This window comes from Medicago sativa, chromosome 3 (genome assembly GCF_051527215.1).
Source record: "Medicago sativa cultivar Bolivia chromosome 3, Bolivia_mono, whole genome shotgun sequence".
Classification (NCBI taxonomy): domain Eukaryota; kingdom Viridiplantae; phylum Streptophyta; class Magnoliopsida; order Fabales; family Fabaceae; genus Medicago; species Medicago sativa.
The window spans coordinates 67681519-67699156 of NC_140751.1; the positions used below are offsets into that span (position 1 = coordinate 67681519).

At 35.3% G+C, this 17638-nt stretch overlaps 3 protein-coding genes across 3 annotated transcripts; 2 read left to right on the plus strand and 1 right to left on the minus strand.

The window, feature by feature from the left end:
• The first annotated feature begins 283 nt into the window (after positions 1-283).
• LOC146939420 (deoxyuridine 5'-triphosphate nucleotidohydrolase-like) lies at positions 284-1004 on the plus strand. Its single transcript, XM_085753090.1, has 2 exons — positions 284-535; positions 621-1004. Exons 1-2 carry the CDS (start codon positions 328-330, stop codon positions 863-865), a joined length of 453 nt encoding a protein of 150 aa, XP_085609216.1. The 5' UTR covers positions 284-327; the 3' UTR covers positions 866-1004.
• A 2979-nt stretch (positions 1005-3983) lies between these two features.
• LOC146939421 (2-oxoglutarate (2OG) and Fe(II)-dependent oxygenase superfamily protein) lies at positions 3984-7785 on the minus strand. Its single transcript, XM_085753089.1, has 2 exons — positions 6906-7785; positions 3984-4828 (listed from the first exon to the last, which is right to left on the minus strand). Exons 1-2 carry the CDS (start codon positions 7719-7721, stop codon positions 4580-4582), a joined length of 1065 nt encoding a protein of 354 aa, XP_085609215.1. The 5' UTR covers positions 7722-7785; the 3' UTR covers positions 3984-4579.
• A 2450-nt stretch (positions 7786-10235) lies between these two features.
• Positions 10236-17593, plus strand: TIC40 (hydroxyproline-rich glycoprotein family protein). Its single transcript, XM_085753088.1, has 14 exons — positions 10236-10532; positions 11716-11827; positions 11997-12054; positions 12162-12179; positions 12453-12750; positions 13782-13879; positions 13967-14030; positions 14625-14697; positions 15291-15331; positions 15717-15762; positions 16679-16773; positions 16911-17014; positions 17091-17138; positions 17240-17593. Exons 1-14 carry the CDS (start codon positions 10349-10351, stop codon positions 17297-17299), a joined length of 1299 nt encoding a protein of 432 aa, XP_085609214.1. The 5' UTR covers positions 10236-10348; the 3' UTR covers positions 17300-17593.
• The last annotated feature ends 45 nt before the right edge of the window (positions 17594-17638 follow it).

Below are 17638 nucleotides of genomic sequence, written 5' to 3' on the forward strand. Positions count from 1 at the left end.
TATCATTTAATTAGATACATGTGCAAAAAAGAAAATTCATCGTCAAAATTAATCTATATTTTTATTACTTACATTAAATTGATTGAAATTTAAATTTTTATTAATTTGATGAAGACTAAAATTTTTATTTTTGTTTCTATTTTTCTTTTCTTTCCTTCAACTCATCAATTGGAAGAAGTAATTGGAAAAGAATGGAGCGGGAAAATTTGGCGCCATGAACACACTCTCACACTCCTTTTCTCACTTTCTATATAAACACAACTCAACTCTCATTTCTCTCTTCACATTCACACACACTTTCAATTTTCGATCTTTCGCTTTTCAACAATGTCCAACTTAAACGGCGTCGTTTCATCCAGTTTTCTCCGAGTGAAGAAACTCTCCGACAAAGCCGTTATACCTTCCCGCGGCTCTCCTCTCTCCGCCGGATACGATCTCTCCAGCGCCGCCGATTCAAAGGTTCCTGCTCGCGGCAAAGCTCTCATCCCCACAGATCTCTCCATCGCCGTCCCTGAAGGAACCTATGCTCGTGTTGGTAATTACTGTTTTCCCCTTTCCCAATTTTGAATTTTAGGGTTTTGAAATTTAGGGTTTTTGATTGAATTGAATGATTTTTGCAGCGCCGAGATCGGGGTTGACATGGAAGCATTCGATTGACGTTGGTGCTGGAGTGATTGATGCTGATTACAGAGGACCTGTTGGGGTTATACTGTTTAATCATTCAGATGTTGATTTTGAAGTGAAAGTTGGTGATAGAGTTGCTCAGTTGATTATTGAGAAGATTATTACTCCTGAAGTTTCTGAGGTTTTGGATTTGGATTCTACTGTTAGAGGTGAAGGTGGTTTTGGATCTACTGGGGTTTGAGTTTGAGTTAGAAAAATGATTAATTTTAAACAGTTTTATAATCATATAGGTGTGTGTACTTGGGGTATTAAAGTGTTAATCTTTACTATTTTGCTGTGTTAAGGAACCAATTCTGAGAATATTATTGAGTATTTTCTCATTTTTTGTTCTTGTTTATCCTTAATTGTTCAGTTCACTGTATATTTTTCGTATGATTGTTTCTTGTATTAAAAGTGGAATGTGTTTGTCTGTTGAACTCTGTTGAACATGATTAAGATATGAAAGGATTACTTAACCAATAGTTTGATACAATTATGCAGACCAAACAGTAAACATACACTATATTGAAAGGCAACCAATAATACAGAACAACCAATAGATCAATCTAAACCAATGCCGAGCAATGTATTGTACACCTTAATAATCAGGCAACAACATTTCATTGTATACCAAAGATGAATTTGGATTGTGGTAATCCCTGTGTTCATGCAGTTGGATGAGATCGGACAATCCAGATTTCAAGCTGCTATAGTATTGTATTTAAATTTGGACAATATGGTTTTTCCCAACCCTTAATAAGGGGCTGTTGACAATCCCTTCAATTGGTAGGTCTGATTTTTCCCAACTGTGAATGAGGGGTTGTCAACAATCCCTTCAGGTCCTTTAGTATACCATGATGATACATAGTCTCAATAAACAACATCCCGGTATTTAGCTAGCAATGAATTGTTGATTATTCAGAAACAGGGGAGATCTCGACAGTCTTGGCTGGGTCATGAAGTTGCCACAGAGAACATTGCTCGATCAGAATTAGTAACTGCTCCATGCTCACAAGTCATGTACTTTCTGTTATAATCTGGTGCAAAACTGAACCAACCTCGTTAACAACTTAAGTTTCATGAATGAATCATTTACCAGGAAAACATAAAGAAGTCACTAATCATAATAATACAATGCTAGACCATAGTCACACGGTTCGGAATTCGTTTCGGTACGTGGTACGAATTCGGGTACGCGATTCGCCACTCTTAGAAAATTCGGTACGTAGGGGGTATAGAGAGTCGGTACGCTGTTTGGGTTCGTGGTTCGTTCAAATATAATAATCGGTACGTTAGTGGATAAAAAATGTTAAATTAACAAAAAATAAAAGGATTGTTTCTTTTTTTAAAACAAAACTTTTCAGTGGCAATACAATTAATGTTAATAATCAATTACAAACAATACAGATTCTTTTCCTACGCAACTGAAGTGGTGTTGTAGCAAACCAAAACACCACGTGGCCCTTGAAACTTTCCATATACTCGTTCTTTTCCTGGAACTTTTCCCAAATTACCCTTCATCTTCAACCTATCAATAAGTTACTGCAGAAAGGGCCACAAAATTGGAAATTTTCATGGCATCTTGCAGAAACAGGCACAACAAAACATCTGTCTGAAACCAAAAATCAAGTCTGAGAGGTTAGAACGCAGTTCTTGGTGATGGTTCGTTGGTTCGCTGTTTTTGCCGAATTCAGGTGAGAATTCTCGCAAACCAATTCGCAAAAGAACCGGGAACCGGTTCGTACGAACCAATTCGCGGTTCCTAGGAGGATGGACGAATTATGTGACTATGTGCTAGACAGCCAGATATCCTAGTATGCTGAATCCCATATTTTAAGGAAATATGACTGGCCAATGCTTCTAATACACGAGCAAATATCCTATAAAAGCTTGGTATATTTTCTTGTGCTTCATGAGAAAGTTATGGATTTGCCAAGAACCTTGACCCAACCACACTTAACGTCCATCCTGCAATGATAGTAAACACAATTCACATAATTAGTTGTAATTTGAAAGTGTGTCTCGATATCTAAACAAGTATAATTGAATAATCGGCTTAGCCTCTGTTTGTTACAGCGGTGGATCAAGCCTGTACCCACGTTTTGGCCAAAGCTACAATTTTAAGCTTCACAAAAATCACGGTAGGTTAGCATTGGGAAGTGGTATTTGTGCTCCCACCACTATACCAAACAGGCACTTATACTGATTAAATGCATCTCAACAATGTGTTGACAATCACAAACTCTTTAGTTTCAAGTTTATATACCAAACCTTTAAAATGTAGTGTCATGTAAATTAGTCACCTTGACAATATGGTGTAGGATTCATTCTAGTCACTTGGCACAAGAATTTTTTTCTTCCCGATAGTAACAATAACTACCAAGTAACACCACATGAGAAGAAACATCAGCTCTCATTACCAGTTCCTCTATTTTTCTTTATTTTCCTTCTCTTTGCTAGTGTTCACACATAAGAGAAAACCCCACCTAGAAATGATTTTTTTTTTTTTCTGTCTAAATTATGATCTGAACCATATTGAAGCATATCCTTCTTTAAGTTTTGGTCGTTATTAGTTTCCCTTTTATGCTATGATTGGCAATTAGGCAGATGCCTTAAGCACTTGCGGTCATGAGTCTGTTCTGTGCACAGTTTTATTTGTGCTTTTTCCTTATCCTTCCTTCTTATTTTTCTCATGGTTACTTTTTTTTTTTATCAGCTTATTGCTACCATTGATTTTAGAAAAGTATTGTTGATTGATCTTAGTGATCTTATATAGTAATGCATCTTCAGCTTATTACTAGGCCCCTGGTTTAATAACTTCATTTCTTTTATGGTTTGGTTAGAGGTAAGCTTTCAACTTTTTGAAAATATTAACAGAGCTAGAGAAACAAAAATTTCAGCCTGCAATTTTCAGAACTAGATACTTAATGTTATTTTATAAGGGAATTTTTTAGGTTATGAAGTTTGACTTTGACAATATTATTTGGTTTCAGGACTTTGCTTCGGTTGACTCATCAAAACTACTCCTCAGGTGCTCATGTTATTCCATATTTGAAATATACTACTATCTTTTAGCATTGGTTTCCTCCTTCTAGATGAATTCTTATATGTATATATCAAGCTTTTGATAGAAACATGGCAAACCTCACTTTCACCATTATTTTCATTGTTTTTTTTTTTTGTTTTTTTGTATGGGCCAATTCAAGGAACCAGGATAGTTTAGAGCTGACCTTAATGATATAGTCAGTTAGCTGTAAGATTATGAAAGTATAAATGCAATGCCTATAATTTCAGTTAAGTATTGAGCACCAATAAACAAATGGGAAATAAGTGCTACATTTTTGGTTTAGTTCCAAATGCAGATTGATATAATATACTAAAGTATTGAAATAATTTGAAGAACCATGAAACAATATTGCCCAGTATAAATTACAAAATGAATAACATCATATCACAATATTTGAAGATGTACTAATTGCGCCCAACACTAACATTAATCAATGACTTGACATGTTCCTGGAGATTAGAGAGGCTTGGATTGCTCTTATAGTGGTACATGAGGGGAACCATTCTAGCAGCATTGAGACAAAAATTTGAAAATGATGATGAAAACTGATTTGCGACCAGAATTTCTTGATCGAGACATTTCCATTCATTTGAAATCATGTGAGCAACATGTCTTTGCACGTCTTCACCGGAAATATCTTGATGTTCACTCATGTAGCAATCAAGGTATGACCCATCAAGACCATTTTGACAAATTTGCCTTATTCTCAGGTTTAGTTGAATTCCAAGATCCATGTAAAAGGTGTGTCGATATCTGGCCTCTCCATCATAAATAATTTACTACCTTCAACCTCCCACATACTCCCACGTACTTTTGTACACTAAAACAAGGTTGAAGAAAAAACACAACTTAAGATTCCAGAAGAAGTGCATCAATATTTCGTTTTCCATCGGGGCCTTTGGTATACCATGATGATACATAGTCTCCATAAACAACACCCCGATATTTTGCCGGTGATGAATCATTGATTAGTTCAGAAATAGGGGAGATCTTGACTGTCTTGGCTGGGTCATGAAATGTTGCCACAGAGAGCCTTGCTCTATCAGGATTAGTAACTGCTCTATGCACACAGCTCCTGTACTTTCCATTTGTTAAAATCTGGAGCCATAATAAACAAACCTAGTTAACAATGTCAATTTCATGAAGGAATCATTTATCAGAAAAACCTAAAGAAATCACAAATCATCAGAATACAATGTTAGGCTGCCACATCCTAGAATTCTAAATCCCATATTTCCAAGAAAAATGACAGTGACCAATGCTTCTGATTCAGGAACAAACATTGTAATAATTCATAACAGATGGGTCAGGGCTGGCAATTTATAGTATGTTTGTTTTCGCTTAGAGAGATAATGGATGTGTATTCAGCTGAAGCATGCAGTTGTAGCTTCAAGCTAAACTCACGGCTCAGAGGAAATATTAATTTCCAAACACACACTTAGCTGCACGTTGCAACTTGCAACACCTTGAATAACAAGGATACTGCCATATTTACCATTTTTTTTTATTTACCAGTTAAGAATAACCACTGACTAAAAAAACACAATTTATTTTCTAAACATATTTCCACCCCTTACCTAGATTGCAATGAGGCATCAATACAATTGTCAAAATTAGGGGTGAGCATATAACCGAGACCCATCCGAAAACCGTCAAATCCGAACCGAAAATCTATGATGCGGGTGGGTTCAATCGGTTGTCGGGTTTTAAAAATGGAAAAAACGAGTATGTATGGGTTTTCACGGTCGAGTTCGGATTTCAAATATTTATGCACCCAAACCCGTGACCAACCGAAACAATGACTATTTCACCACATTTAATATTATTATGCCTGTGTTTCATATCTAATACTACCTCTGAACAAAAGTATTGTCACATCAAAAGTGCAAGCTAGGTGTCTACTTTTTAACACCACAGAGTGTATAGGCTTTATAATCAGAACACTCTACACACATAAATATTCATATTATGACTTTTTGACTTTTACTTTTACATTATATTTTTAAATAATGGTTCTCTCTCTCAATTTTAATACCTGCACCACCAGTACATAGAAGAAAGCAACAAGCATACTCCATGAAAAAGCTCGCAACTCTTAAATCTTTCTATTTCCAACTTGCAGCAACCATTTGAGATTTTCACAACCCATGTAAACATTTCATTTACATAACATTCTGATCAATGTTTGTTGTTGCTAATGCTGCAATGAATCTCAAATGGAGCAAAAACACAATTGAAACAGATGAAGCATGAAAGGAAATCAAACGAGAAGGCAAAGAAAATTCACGGTGAGAAAAGCAGCAATCCGATCCAAACCGTCCGCGGAACCCGCCGTACCGCTGGCCCCGCAACCCGCTCTAACCGTAGCTTAAGTGGGCGGCGATGGTTTCATATTTGTGTTGTTCGGTTTGCTACCGGTGGACGATTTTCGGACCGAAACCGTCCAAAACCGTCCGATGCTCACCCCTAGTCAAAATCAAGTCCAATGCATCACAAAAACCAATAGTTGCCCTTCATCAAAACAATACTTAACTATAGCCCCTTGAATGTTCTTCAAGACTTAAAAAGTTTAACTGTCACCCATTCAATTAACTATTCACATAAATTCAAACTAGAAAGATTGTGAATAGTATTTAGTATTTACTTCACTGAGCTCAAGTCAATTATACTACTACAAATATAAAAGATAGTTAAATACACAGATAGGTGTCATGCATATTCTGATTTTGCACATACAAATCCATTTAGCCATGCTTGTATTTAAGTAAAATGTCTTTCCCAAAAAGCTCTCTAAACATACTCAGCTAAAGAAAAGAGCAATTGGTTTTCTGCTCTCAACATCTAGATGAATGCCAATAAAACAGTGATTCTAAAAAGTGCCAGCTTCATATATATAAACAGCAGAACACATCATATAAAAAAAACAAACATATCACATATTCAACTAATTTTCCATATCCACGGCTTAGGTTATAACCAATGAAGCACTAACACAGGCACAATCACCGGACACGACACTGACACAAACATGTTGACAAGGATAATAATTTGAGAAAATAACTAAAATTGAACACAATCACAAGTGCCGGTATCAAACACTAATGCATGTCACATCACAAGTGTCGGTGTTACATAGTCTATAACTTATTACAAGCAATGAATTGTCTCTATTTACCTCAGATTGATCACCCAAAAGAACAAGAATAGCATCTGACAAAGGCTTCACAGTAACCCACCTATCACCGCCATCACCATCCTTGAGAACCTGAAGACCACCCACATCATCTTGAATCAAAAGGGTAACAGCACCGAAATCAGAATGTGATTGCAAACCAAGCGTTAAATCCGGTTGCGGACACGGAGGATAATAACTAACAGTAATATTCTGATAAATTTCCCCAACAGCATCTTCAATACAAGAAGATTGTAACCCAAGACTCTCCGATATCAAAGCTAATAACTTTTGCGCCAAAATTTTCATCTCATCACTGTAATTCACCATTATTTCACGATAATCAGAGGTAAAATTCGGCCAATTATTAGGGTTCCGGCGAGAAAGGGGAAAAGTGTGATGATCAAAATAATCCCTCCAGTCAAGAACCTCGTGATCGTTGGAGCTGACAAGCATTCGGCTTCCGTATCCCTCCGACGCGGCGGCGCCGGCGGTGCAGGAATATTTGAGTTTTTCCGACATGGGGCAGTTGTTGAAGAAGGTGAGGCCGGAGTTGCGGACGGCGTTGAGGAGGGATGGTGGAATGCCGTGGTTGGTGACGTGGAAGGCGCCCCATTCGCGGCAGGCGTGTGAGATTGATTCGAGGGTGGAGTTGCGGTGGTTGGTGTTGAAGTTGAAGAGGTCGATGGTGGGGATGGTGGCGGTGGGATCGGTGTGGATGGGTCGGTTTTGAAGGGGTTGGATGTATTCGGGTGGGACTTGGGAAAGACCCGATTGGATTATGGATTGGACCCGAATGGGTTCGCCGGTGAGTTCCATTGGAGTAGTGAGAAGAGAACAGAGTCGTGGGACGAAGAGGAACAGAGCAAGAGTTGAGATAGGTAAACTATTTTTGGCGTTAACCTCCTATTCATAGGTTCCTTCCTTCCTTAAAAAAAAAAAAGAAGCACTTGTGACTAAGGTATCAAAAAAAAAAATTATTCACATTCTAACCAAAAATGGAAAGAGTTCTCCCAAATTGATTCATGGAAACTTATTAACCATTTGAGTTTAATCATTCTAACTAATAAAAATGGAAAGAGTTCTCCCAAATCATTTTTTTTAATACCAATAGCACAATTCCAATTCATGAAATAGGACAAAAAATCACAATTTGGTTCGCAAAAGGACCAAAAAGTATAGTTTAGTTTAAAATATTGATTTAGGTTCGGTTCAGTTGGTAGGCAATAAAATGGTTAATCTAACCATAACTATTGTTCGGTTCATCCCAAACCACAAACTGTTTGGTTCAATTTTCTTGAACTGTTAGAATTGTTCGATTTGGTTAGGTTTTCTTCAAAAGGCAAACCATGCTCATGCATATTCAAATCTTTAAGCCAAACGACTCACGGTGAAACGAGCCAAAACATCTTATTAATTGGAGTCTTAAGATGCATATTGGCATCTTTGCTAATAACATTATTTTCAACATTCTCTATAGCATTCATTCTCTTATTGGATGAAATCATTGCAGGACATGTACTTTGGGAATGTATCCTACATAAAGTGGTAGAATTCGCATAGATTTCATCTAATAAAAGAGTGAGTGTTAGAGAAATTGTTAGAAAGAGATTGTTCATAAGCATAACAATTCTCTTGTTTCTAAGTATTCACCGATCTTTTGGGAAAATGGAAGAACAGTGGTAAAACAACTCGTTTCAATGTGCAAAGAAATATATGTCATTTATGACATTTGAAGCCTAAAATCGTAGAATTAAAGGAGGTTAGGTGCTCCTATTAGTAGGTCTTGCCATCATATACTTTCATGGTTGGAAGAGTCTCAAGATGGTATCTTCATCAATTCCACCGAATAGGGAAGTTGTGTAGTATATTTCTCATTCCTCTTTCTTATAGGATGGGAGACCCTAATTTCTACTATAGAATTGGTGTTGATATTTTGGTTGTTGTATTAAAAATGTGATTGAGATCCTTTCATCACGTGTTTATCGACTTCAGTTATCTGAGCCTTAAGTATCATAATATATGCATGTATCTCGTTCATGCAAGACGACGTAGGACTGCAAGTAATATTTACTGAGTTCATACGATGGACATTAATGTTCTTATATATGAACAGATGAGGTGTACATCTTGAGCATGGTGTGTGTTTCCTTTGCAGTGATTGAGCTCATCGCTACTAGTTGTATGCTACTATGCTTCATCTCCAACATGGTATATGTTTGCAAAAGATACTCCAACGCTCAAGTAAGTGCTAGCGGGTAACAAAGTGGGGTGTATAATGCATGATCATACATGGGAGGCATGACCCTTATTTATAGTTATGTATCTAGTGTTAAGCTCCTTGATTGTTACAAACTTATCTCTTGTGATTCAGCATTGTTTGTTCAAGGTAACTAAATCCGACATATGTGAAATGCCTATCTGATTCAAATTAGGTTCATGTAAATATGAATGATTTTGCAGCTACCCAGAAGTTGGTTATCCTTAGAGTGGTGGAACGCGCCAGTGCTCAATTTATTTTCGAGGTAGGAACAAGGTGGTTCCTCAAGCGTCTTAAAAGGTTTTTTTCTTATGTTATATGTCGTTCCGAGTCGCAATGTCTCCTACGGTGGTGCGAGAAGTAAGATCATGTGCTGCACCACATTATAAGACAAGGTGTTCACTTCCATGGACTTAGAACTAACTCGTTTATTGAGTCTTCATATTTTATGTTTAATGGAGTTTACAAAAGGAACAAGGATAAGTGACATATCATAATTGAGACAATTTTCTAAAAAGTTTTCTCACATGAGATAGTGGGGCAATCAAGTGAATATGATTTAAGGTTCTCTCAATAAACTTTAGATACCTTATTGAATAATGAAGAAAATGAGAGACACATGGATAAATTGTATGTTTCAACTATCCAAATATTTATCACATAGACTTTTCAACATGTAAACATTAACTACAATAAAATACTTTTTTAAAGTATTTTTTTTCGAGAGATTAATTACTCAAATTGATAAGGGAATATTCTAGAACATAAGAGAATATTGTAAAAATGAAAAGAACATTGAAGAATATACTATTCCCATATTTATGTTACTGTACTATTGAGATTATTGTTTTTTTTTAATAATGTATACTTTTTTTTTTTGAACAAATATACTATAGTGATTATTTATACCAACAAAATAAAACTATAGTGATTATTTCTATCAACAAAATAAAATTACATTCTCTTAAAAAAAAAATATATTACATTATTTTTTCCTCTTTTCTTAAATTTTTAACTGCATTTATTGTTCAGCGATCCATCCAATAAAGTTGCGGTTTTTCACTTATCTCCCTACCGCAAACAACAGTACTCAAACTCCCACTACGCCACTCTCAAGTCTCTTCTCTTCAATCTCCCCAATTTTTCAAACCCTTTTACTCCGTTTCGTTGATTTTGGGGGTTTCAAATGGAGAATCTTAATTTAGCCCTTGTTTCTTCCCCAAAACCTTTGCTTTTGGGACATTCTTCCTCAAAAAACCTCTTCACAAGAAGAAAGCCTTTCACTTTTGGGAGATTCACTTTTTCTGCTAACTCTTCTTCCTCTCATGTTACCAGGGTTGCTTCTAAATCTCACCAAAATCTAAAATCTGGTAATTTTTTTGTGGAAATTTAGTGTTTTTTTTTGTTTGTTTAATGTTGTGAATTGGAGTTTTGTTTAGTAGAAACAGAATCATTAGGTTATTATGCAGTTTAATGAAATGTATATTATTTGAAATTGAAGTTGAATTGGGAAATTAGTGTTTTTTTTTTATTTTTTTATTGTTTAATGTTGTGAATTTGAGTTTTACTTACTAGGTTATGATGTAGTTCAATGGAACGAGTATTTAAAAATTTAAGTTGAATTGGTAGGTATAGTGATGTTATTGATGTCTTTTGATTTGAACCCAGTTGCTCAATTTGGTGGTTCTGTTATTTAATTGCAAACTCTGAACAACGTTCTAAGAGTAAACCACCAAAATCGTACGCGACTTTGTAGGGTGCTCTCAAATAGGTCCATGCGGTTGTAAATATTCAAAAGGTCCCTAATTCAGTCAAATTTTACTCATATTATGTTAGGGACTAAATTGATAGTAAGTGGTTAAATATAGGGACTTGATTGATAGTAAGCTGTTAAAGTTTAGGGACATAATTTGATAGCTAGTAGTTAAGTATAGGGACTGATTTTTTTTTTTTTTTTTTTAATATTTTGAAGAAGCCAAACTAGCCCCCCCCTGAAGAGAGGTGCACACTCCAAGGTCCCAAGCCAATACCACTAGGTCAACCCTAGTAGGTTAAATAAAGGGACCAACTTTGACACTTTAAGAGAGTTAGGGACATTTTTGAAATATTCATAACTTCAGGGACTGTTTGAGAGTGCCTTACAAAGTCAGACTAATTTGGTGGTTTATTCAGCATTCTTATAATTAAATAATGAAAATAGAGACTTGCATATGCTATGTTGAGATTTTCAGGGGTTTTTGTGTTCATGATTGGTTATTTTTTTTTTTTGCTTTTAGTTGTATTACAACACAATACTACTAGTATGTACTGTCTCTGTAAAGTCTAAATTGGTGTATTGTGAATTTCTGAACAAGTTTGATTGAAACTGATTGCATTTTGAGGTTCAAATGTATTATGTGTGTGTATTTTTTTCCGTTGTTATTTATCAATCAATTATATAGTTTTCCCTTCTCTTGTTCCGCGATTAATGAAAATTTCCACACAAATTGAATGTATTTAAATGGTTTACACTCATCTCTGAAGAGTCATAAGTAACACATGCTGGGAATACAGTGCAGGGGAAAGTGACAGTGCATAAGTTTGCTAGCGTTTCTTCTTCAAATAGTCAAGAAACAACATCAGTTGGAGTTAGCCCCCAGTTATCACCACCTCCATCTTCGACTGTGTAATCACACTATTCTTTCTTTCATATTTTGATTTTCTTGTAGATGTTTTACACTTGTCAACTACCTGGAAGGGAGATGATTGTCAATAGATATTTTGTTTATTTGATTTTGCATATTAGTTATACTTATATATTCATATTTTGATTCATTTGTTCACTACATTTCTAGAGGGTCGCCGCTCTTTTGGATTGGTGTTGGTGTTGGGTTTTCTGCACTATTTTCAGTGGTGAGAATCATAATTAAACTCAGTTTTCCGTATACTGTGTTAATTTTTTCTTCTTTTTTATTTATTTATGTTCAATACATTAAGGGCTATTGTATTTTTTTTGACAGGTAGCTTCAAGATTGAAGGTGAGTTCCACTTTATTGCAAGGCTTGGGTGTAAACTGGTTTGTCATTTGAGTTCTACTAACTGTATGATATTGGGAGCCATATCAAGTGAAGGAGTGGTTTATTGTCAGAGTAAAATGAGCAAGTCTTTTCACCTTCAAATTTTACATGAAGTTGAAAGTTTTGTCAAACCTTATCTTATGTGGATTCTTTGTAGAACTGCAAGAACTAACTGCGTAACTTTTTGAATCCTTTTTATACAATTTCAACATTTGTATTTCAATCTTCTTTCAGAAATATGCAATGCAACAAGCTTTCAAGACCATGATGGGCCAGATGAATACACAAAATAATCCATTTGACAGTGGTGCCTTTTCCCCTGGATCTCCTTTCCCCTTTCCAATGCCTACACCACCAGGGCCTGCTGCACCCGCTAATTCTACAAGTACTCAATCACAAGCATCTTCTGCACGAACTGCATCTCAATCCACTGTCACAGTAGACATACCTGCAACAAAAGTAGAAGCATCCCCAGGCCCAGACATCAATGTTAAAGATGAAGTAGAAGTAAAGAGTGAACCCAAAAAATCAGGTAACGTACAATCTCTGCTCAGGACTCCCATTTTTTTCTTGTTGGATGACATGTACTACATGTGCAATTTATAAGTGGTGATTTTGTGTCCACCAAGAGATGTATCTGTGGTTTTAAGAATTTAGGTAAAAGCCATGCCCCCTCACACGAGGGCTGGTAATTTACACTCACCTAAAAACATGAAGATAAATTAGCAAGTGCGCACCTTTTCCATTGGACCAAAAAACCATTCGCCTTTATTATTTATAACTGGTAAATTGAGGGTTAGTTTTGTCAATTTCATTAAATTATCTACACCCACCTTGCTAATTTACACTCACTTTGTTGATGAACACCTTTATGTTTCAAATAGACAATTATAAACATTAAACAACCCAAATAAACACAATACAACAAACAATTTACAAACACTATTCACCAAATTTCAGTTCGTTTTACTTGAATGCTTGTATATTTTTTGTTTACATAAAATTAGGAGTGACAACACAGGCTTAAGTGGCTTTTCTAGTAAAAAAAAGCTTTAGTGGCTTTATAAGCAAAAAAAAAAAAAAATGGGCACGCCATGTTCAATGAGAACATCCTAAAAGTAAACCCACCCACCGAGAAATCTTTATTGCCATGAATACTATCTCGCAGCTTTCTTATAGTTATGAACATATAATAGCTTTAGTGAGTTTATGCCACTGCATTATTTTTAAGCTTTGCTTGCATGCCAGTATCCTGTGACAAACTAGAGAGTGCTCCCTAAATAGGCATCAACTGTTTTAGTTTGCTGTTGAATGTATAACTAGTCATCATGTGGATTTTGCTTCCATGCTTGTATTATTTGGGATGATTCATGAGTGTGTGCAAACCTATTTTTTTCTCAACCTTGCTTGCACACTATCATGCTGGCTAGTAGTTCCACAGTTTTTTATCCACCTGTAATGGCAACTTACTGTTATGAATTATAACAAACTATAAAGTGCACCCCTACTAATTTGCATGAAATTTTTAAAAAAATCCTGATGCATATTTTTTTGTTGTTGCAGCTTTTGTAGATGTGTCTCCAGAAGAAACTGTGCAGCAGAATGCTTTTGAAAGATTTAAGGATGTTGACGCATCAAGTTCATTCAAGGAAGCAGCAGAAGTGAGTTTTTAAGATTCTTGTTTTTCCTAAAGATGTTTTGTGATTTTTCTTGCCCTTATTAAGTAATAACAATGTACATTACTGAAGGCTTCTCAAAATGGAGCTCCCCCTAACCAAGGTTTTGGCGATTCTCCGGGTTCTCAATCTGCACGTAAGTAATGTGTCAGTTGAAATTGAAAATATTTACATATCTGCTTTATTACCGGAAAACCCTGTGTAGCCTGATACATCTATTCAAGCTTAATTTTAAGGAAATGCAATGTAACGTCACGATTTAGACCAGCCCTGTTAAATAAATGATTGTTCATGTTATTATGGTTGGATATATTGATTTAATCTTTTCATAATTGTCTAATTTATAAAGGATAATGTAAACTTACCATTGTCCTGGTACTTTTGATGATTTGGTCCTGTGATAGGATATAGATTAGGAGAGTCTCTCATATTCTATCATATTTCTTAATAGGAGTATTCTTTCTTTGAAATTAATTTCTTAGGTTCCTAACACCCTGATTAGAGATTTTCAGTCCCTGGGTTGAAATAATGTCATAAATCAAACATGAGTAATTCCTAGAAGCATTATTTTATTCTCCGATTGACATTATAGGCTGCAGTTAATTTATACCATTTTTTGGTTATCATGTAACACATTGTGTTAATATCTGTTCGTTCAAAGTTGTCATAAATGAGCTGCTGTATGGATTGACTAAATGTTCTTAATGTGACCTTGTTTATATTTGGATAGGGAAATCAGTCTTATCGGTGGATGCTTTAGAGAAAATGATGGAGGACCCAACTGTGCAGAAGATGGTTTACCCGTAATATTAGCTTCCTTTTTCTTTTAATAATGATTATCATTTTCCATTTGCAGTTAATGATTATCATTTTCCATTTGTAGTGAATGAGGATAAGTTCTAAACTTTAAGGAAATTCTAGTTTTGAATATATAAAAAAAGTTTCCATGATATTGTATAAGTATGTTGTTTAGTCTGACCTTAGAATTGCTGATGACAGTAGTACCAAGTACAAACAGTGCCTATGATACTCTACATTGGACTTGGAAGTAGTTCCATTCTGCATTTTCATATTGAACTACTTCTGAAGTTGTTACGTTTTCCACAAAAACCAATGCTTCTGTTTGAATTCTTCCCTTTCCAATTAACTTCGTTTACATCCAAAATATAGCGTGTTAGGTTTGCTGCTGCTCTTTTAACTGTTAACCATTGAGTGGAGCATGTTTGTACTCTCCCTGGTTCCTATTTTCCCATAATGAACAAATTTCCAATGTGTTTTGCGACACAGTCGCTTGATGAAAATTTATAGATTTGCATGCTTGTTTAATGTTTACATTATTCAATTTGTTTTCCTTGTTATCCAAAAGAAAGCTCATAAATTTTGGGTACTGTTGCAGCTATTTACCTGAGGAGATGAGGAACCCTTCTACCTTCAAATGTAATTCTCTTAACAATTTTCTTGCCTCTGGTTCTACACAATGTTAATCAATGTTTTAAGATTCATTATAATGTGCAGACTGTAATTTTATTAGTTTAGTACGTTCGTGGAAGTAACTAATGCATGACCACATTTGAGCTTATTCATTGTTACTCACATGTACAATACTGTCTATATACGGCAAATTTATATGGGTGTCTTTTCAATCTTTACCAGTACCATATAATGTAATGGAAGCTTTTCTGTATGTTGTTTACATTAAGTTTGTTGATCAGAACTTAAACGTCGTGTTTGTCTCTTTCAACTGGTAGATTGTTAATTTTCACATGACATGTTAATGAGTTTGGCAAATGGATAGTTAATGTACTGTTGCTGCTTTTGATAGGGATGCTGCAGAATCCTGAGTATCGTCAACAACTTGAAGAAATGCTGTAAGTTCCTTGTATTGTATCTTCAGAGTCTTTTTTTTCCATCAATGATCTTATGCTCCATGTTTCAAATTATTATTACTTGTAAGAATAATAAGAGTTTGTTTGCTTTTAAGAAACCTTTTCTGTTTTCACTTTTAATTACAAACATGTTGTCTTGTCTTACCTCCATTTTCTATTTTCAAAGATTTGTATAGGAAGCAAATAAAAAAAGTAGAAGTTTCACTTGCAATTCTTTGAATCTATTATCAAAGATTTCCATAGGAAGCAAATAAAAGAATAGAAGTTTCACTTGCAATTCTTTGAAAACACAAAATAATGTGAAAAGGTGGTACATAGGTAAATAAAAGTGAAAATAACAGATGAAAAGGCCTGTCTTTGCGAAGAAAAAAAAAAAAACGAAAGGCTCTAAGCTTTTGGCGAAGTGCTTACATACACGATACATTGGGTTGTCTGACACTTCTACAAAAACTATTTTCTCTGGTGAATGGAAAAATTCTGAGGCAGGATTCTGTACTCTTTTTAAAGTCATCATTTCCTTTTTTTTTAAACTGGCTGTCAGGTATTCAGACACTCACAATACACTGGTTCCAGTCATTAGCCTCTCATTTGGTGAAATTATGAACTAATAGTTAAATTGGTAGTCCTGGAGGAATTGACCAATCTTATGCATCTGTCCAATAACCTTCCATGTAACCTAACCTGAAGAGGGGGGGGGGGGGGGGGGGGGGGATGCATGTATTTAGACCTGATGCATCGCAGAAAAATGTAAACTTATTTGTTATTTCTCTCTCAAGTGTCATTCTATGTGCTACAGTTGGATAAATTGATGCATTTTTCAGTAATATATTGGTATATAGTATCCTTTGGCTTATAGAGATTCATACATCCACTCTTTCTCCTACATCTTTTGTTTCAGAAACAACATGGGTGGAAGCACTGAATGGGACAGTCGAATGATGGACACCTTAAAAAATTTCGACCTTAATAGTCCTGATGTTAAACAACAATTTGGTAAGTTTTATTGTTATTTACCTCACATTTTACACGACATGTCTTTTTTGAGAGGTGGATCAATTTGTTCATGCTTTAGGTATGAATCTTTCCACATTCTCCTTATTTTCTAACATTTTACATTATCTCTTCGTCAGATCAAATTGGACTTTCTCCCGAAGAAGTCATTTCAAAGATTATGGCCAACCCTGATGTTGCCATGGCTTTTCAAAATCCTAGAGTTCAAGCAGCTATCATGGATGTATGTTTTAATTTAAGCTTTTGATTAATATTTCATATCAAATCTCTGATTTTTTTGTTTTGTTTTGGTTGTGCAGTGTTCACAGAATCCAATGAATATTGCTAAATACCAAAATGATAAGGAGGTATGGTGATACTTATTTGAATTCAATTTGTCTTTCTGAGAAGCATGTTTAGCCCCTTGTATGTTGAATCTGACATTTGCGTCTTCCTCTTTACATTTCAGGTCATGGATGTCTTCAACAAAATATCTGAGCTCTTCCCCGGGGTGTCAGGCCAGCCTTGATTAATTTGTTTGTTGGTCAACTTTAGTTATTTGCGCCTTTAGTGACGAGCAATGAGATTAGCTAGCTGTGTCTCGCCATAAGAAAAATTGGGAAAACTCTTCTGCTCATGACTGTATACTACAGGCTCATGGTTGCTGCTCCATTGTGACATACAGATAATAATAACTGTGGCTTAGTCTAAGTTGTCATAGTTGAATTTTTGTTTTATTTTGCCAAAATAGTTGAGATTGTATATTTGATATTTGATATTTTTATTTTTGAGGCATTGCATCTGTAGTAAGATTTTCATCTCTTCTTGTGCCGAGTTCCTAAACTTCGCAAATTTGTACTTCAGTTTT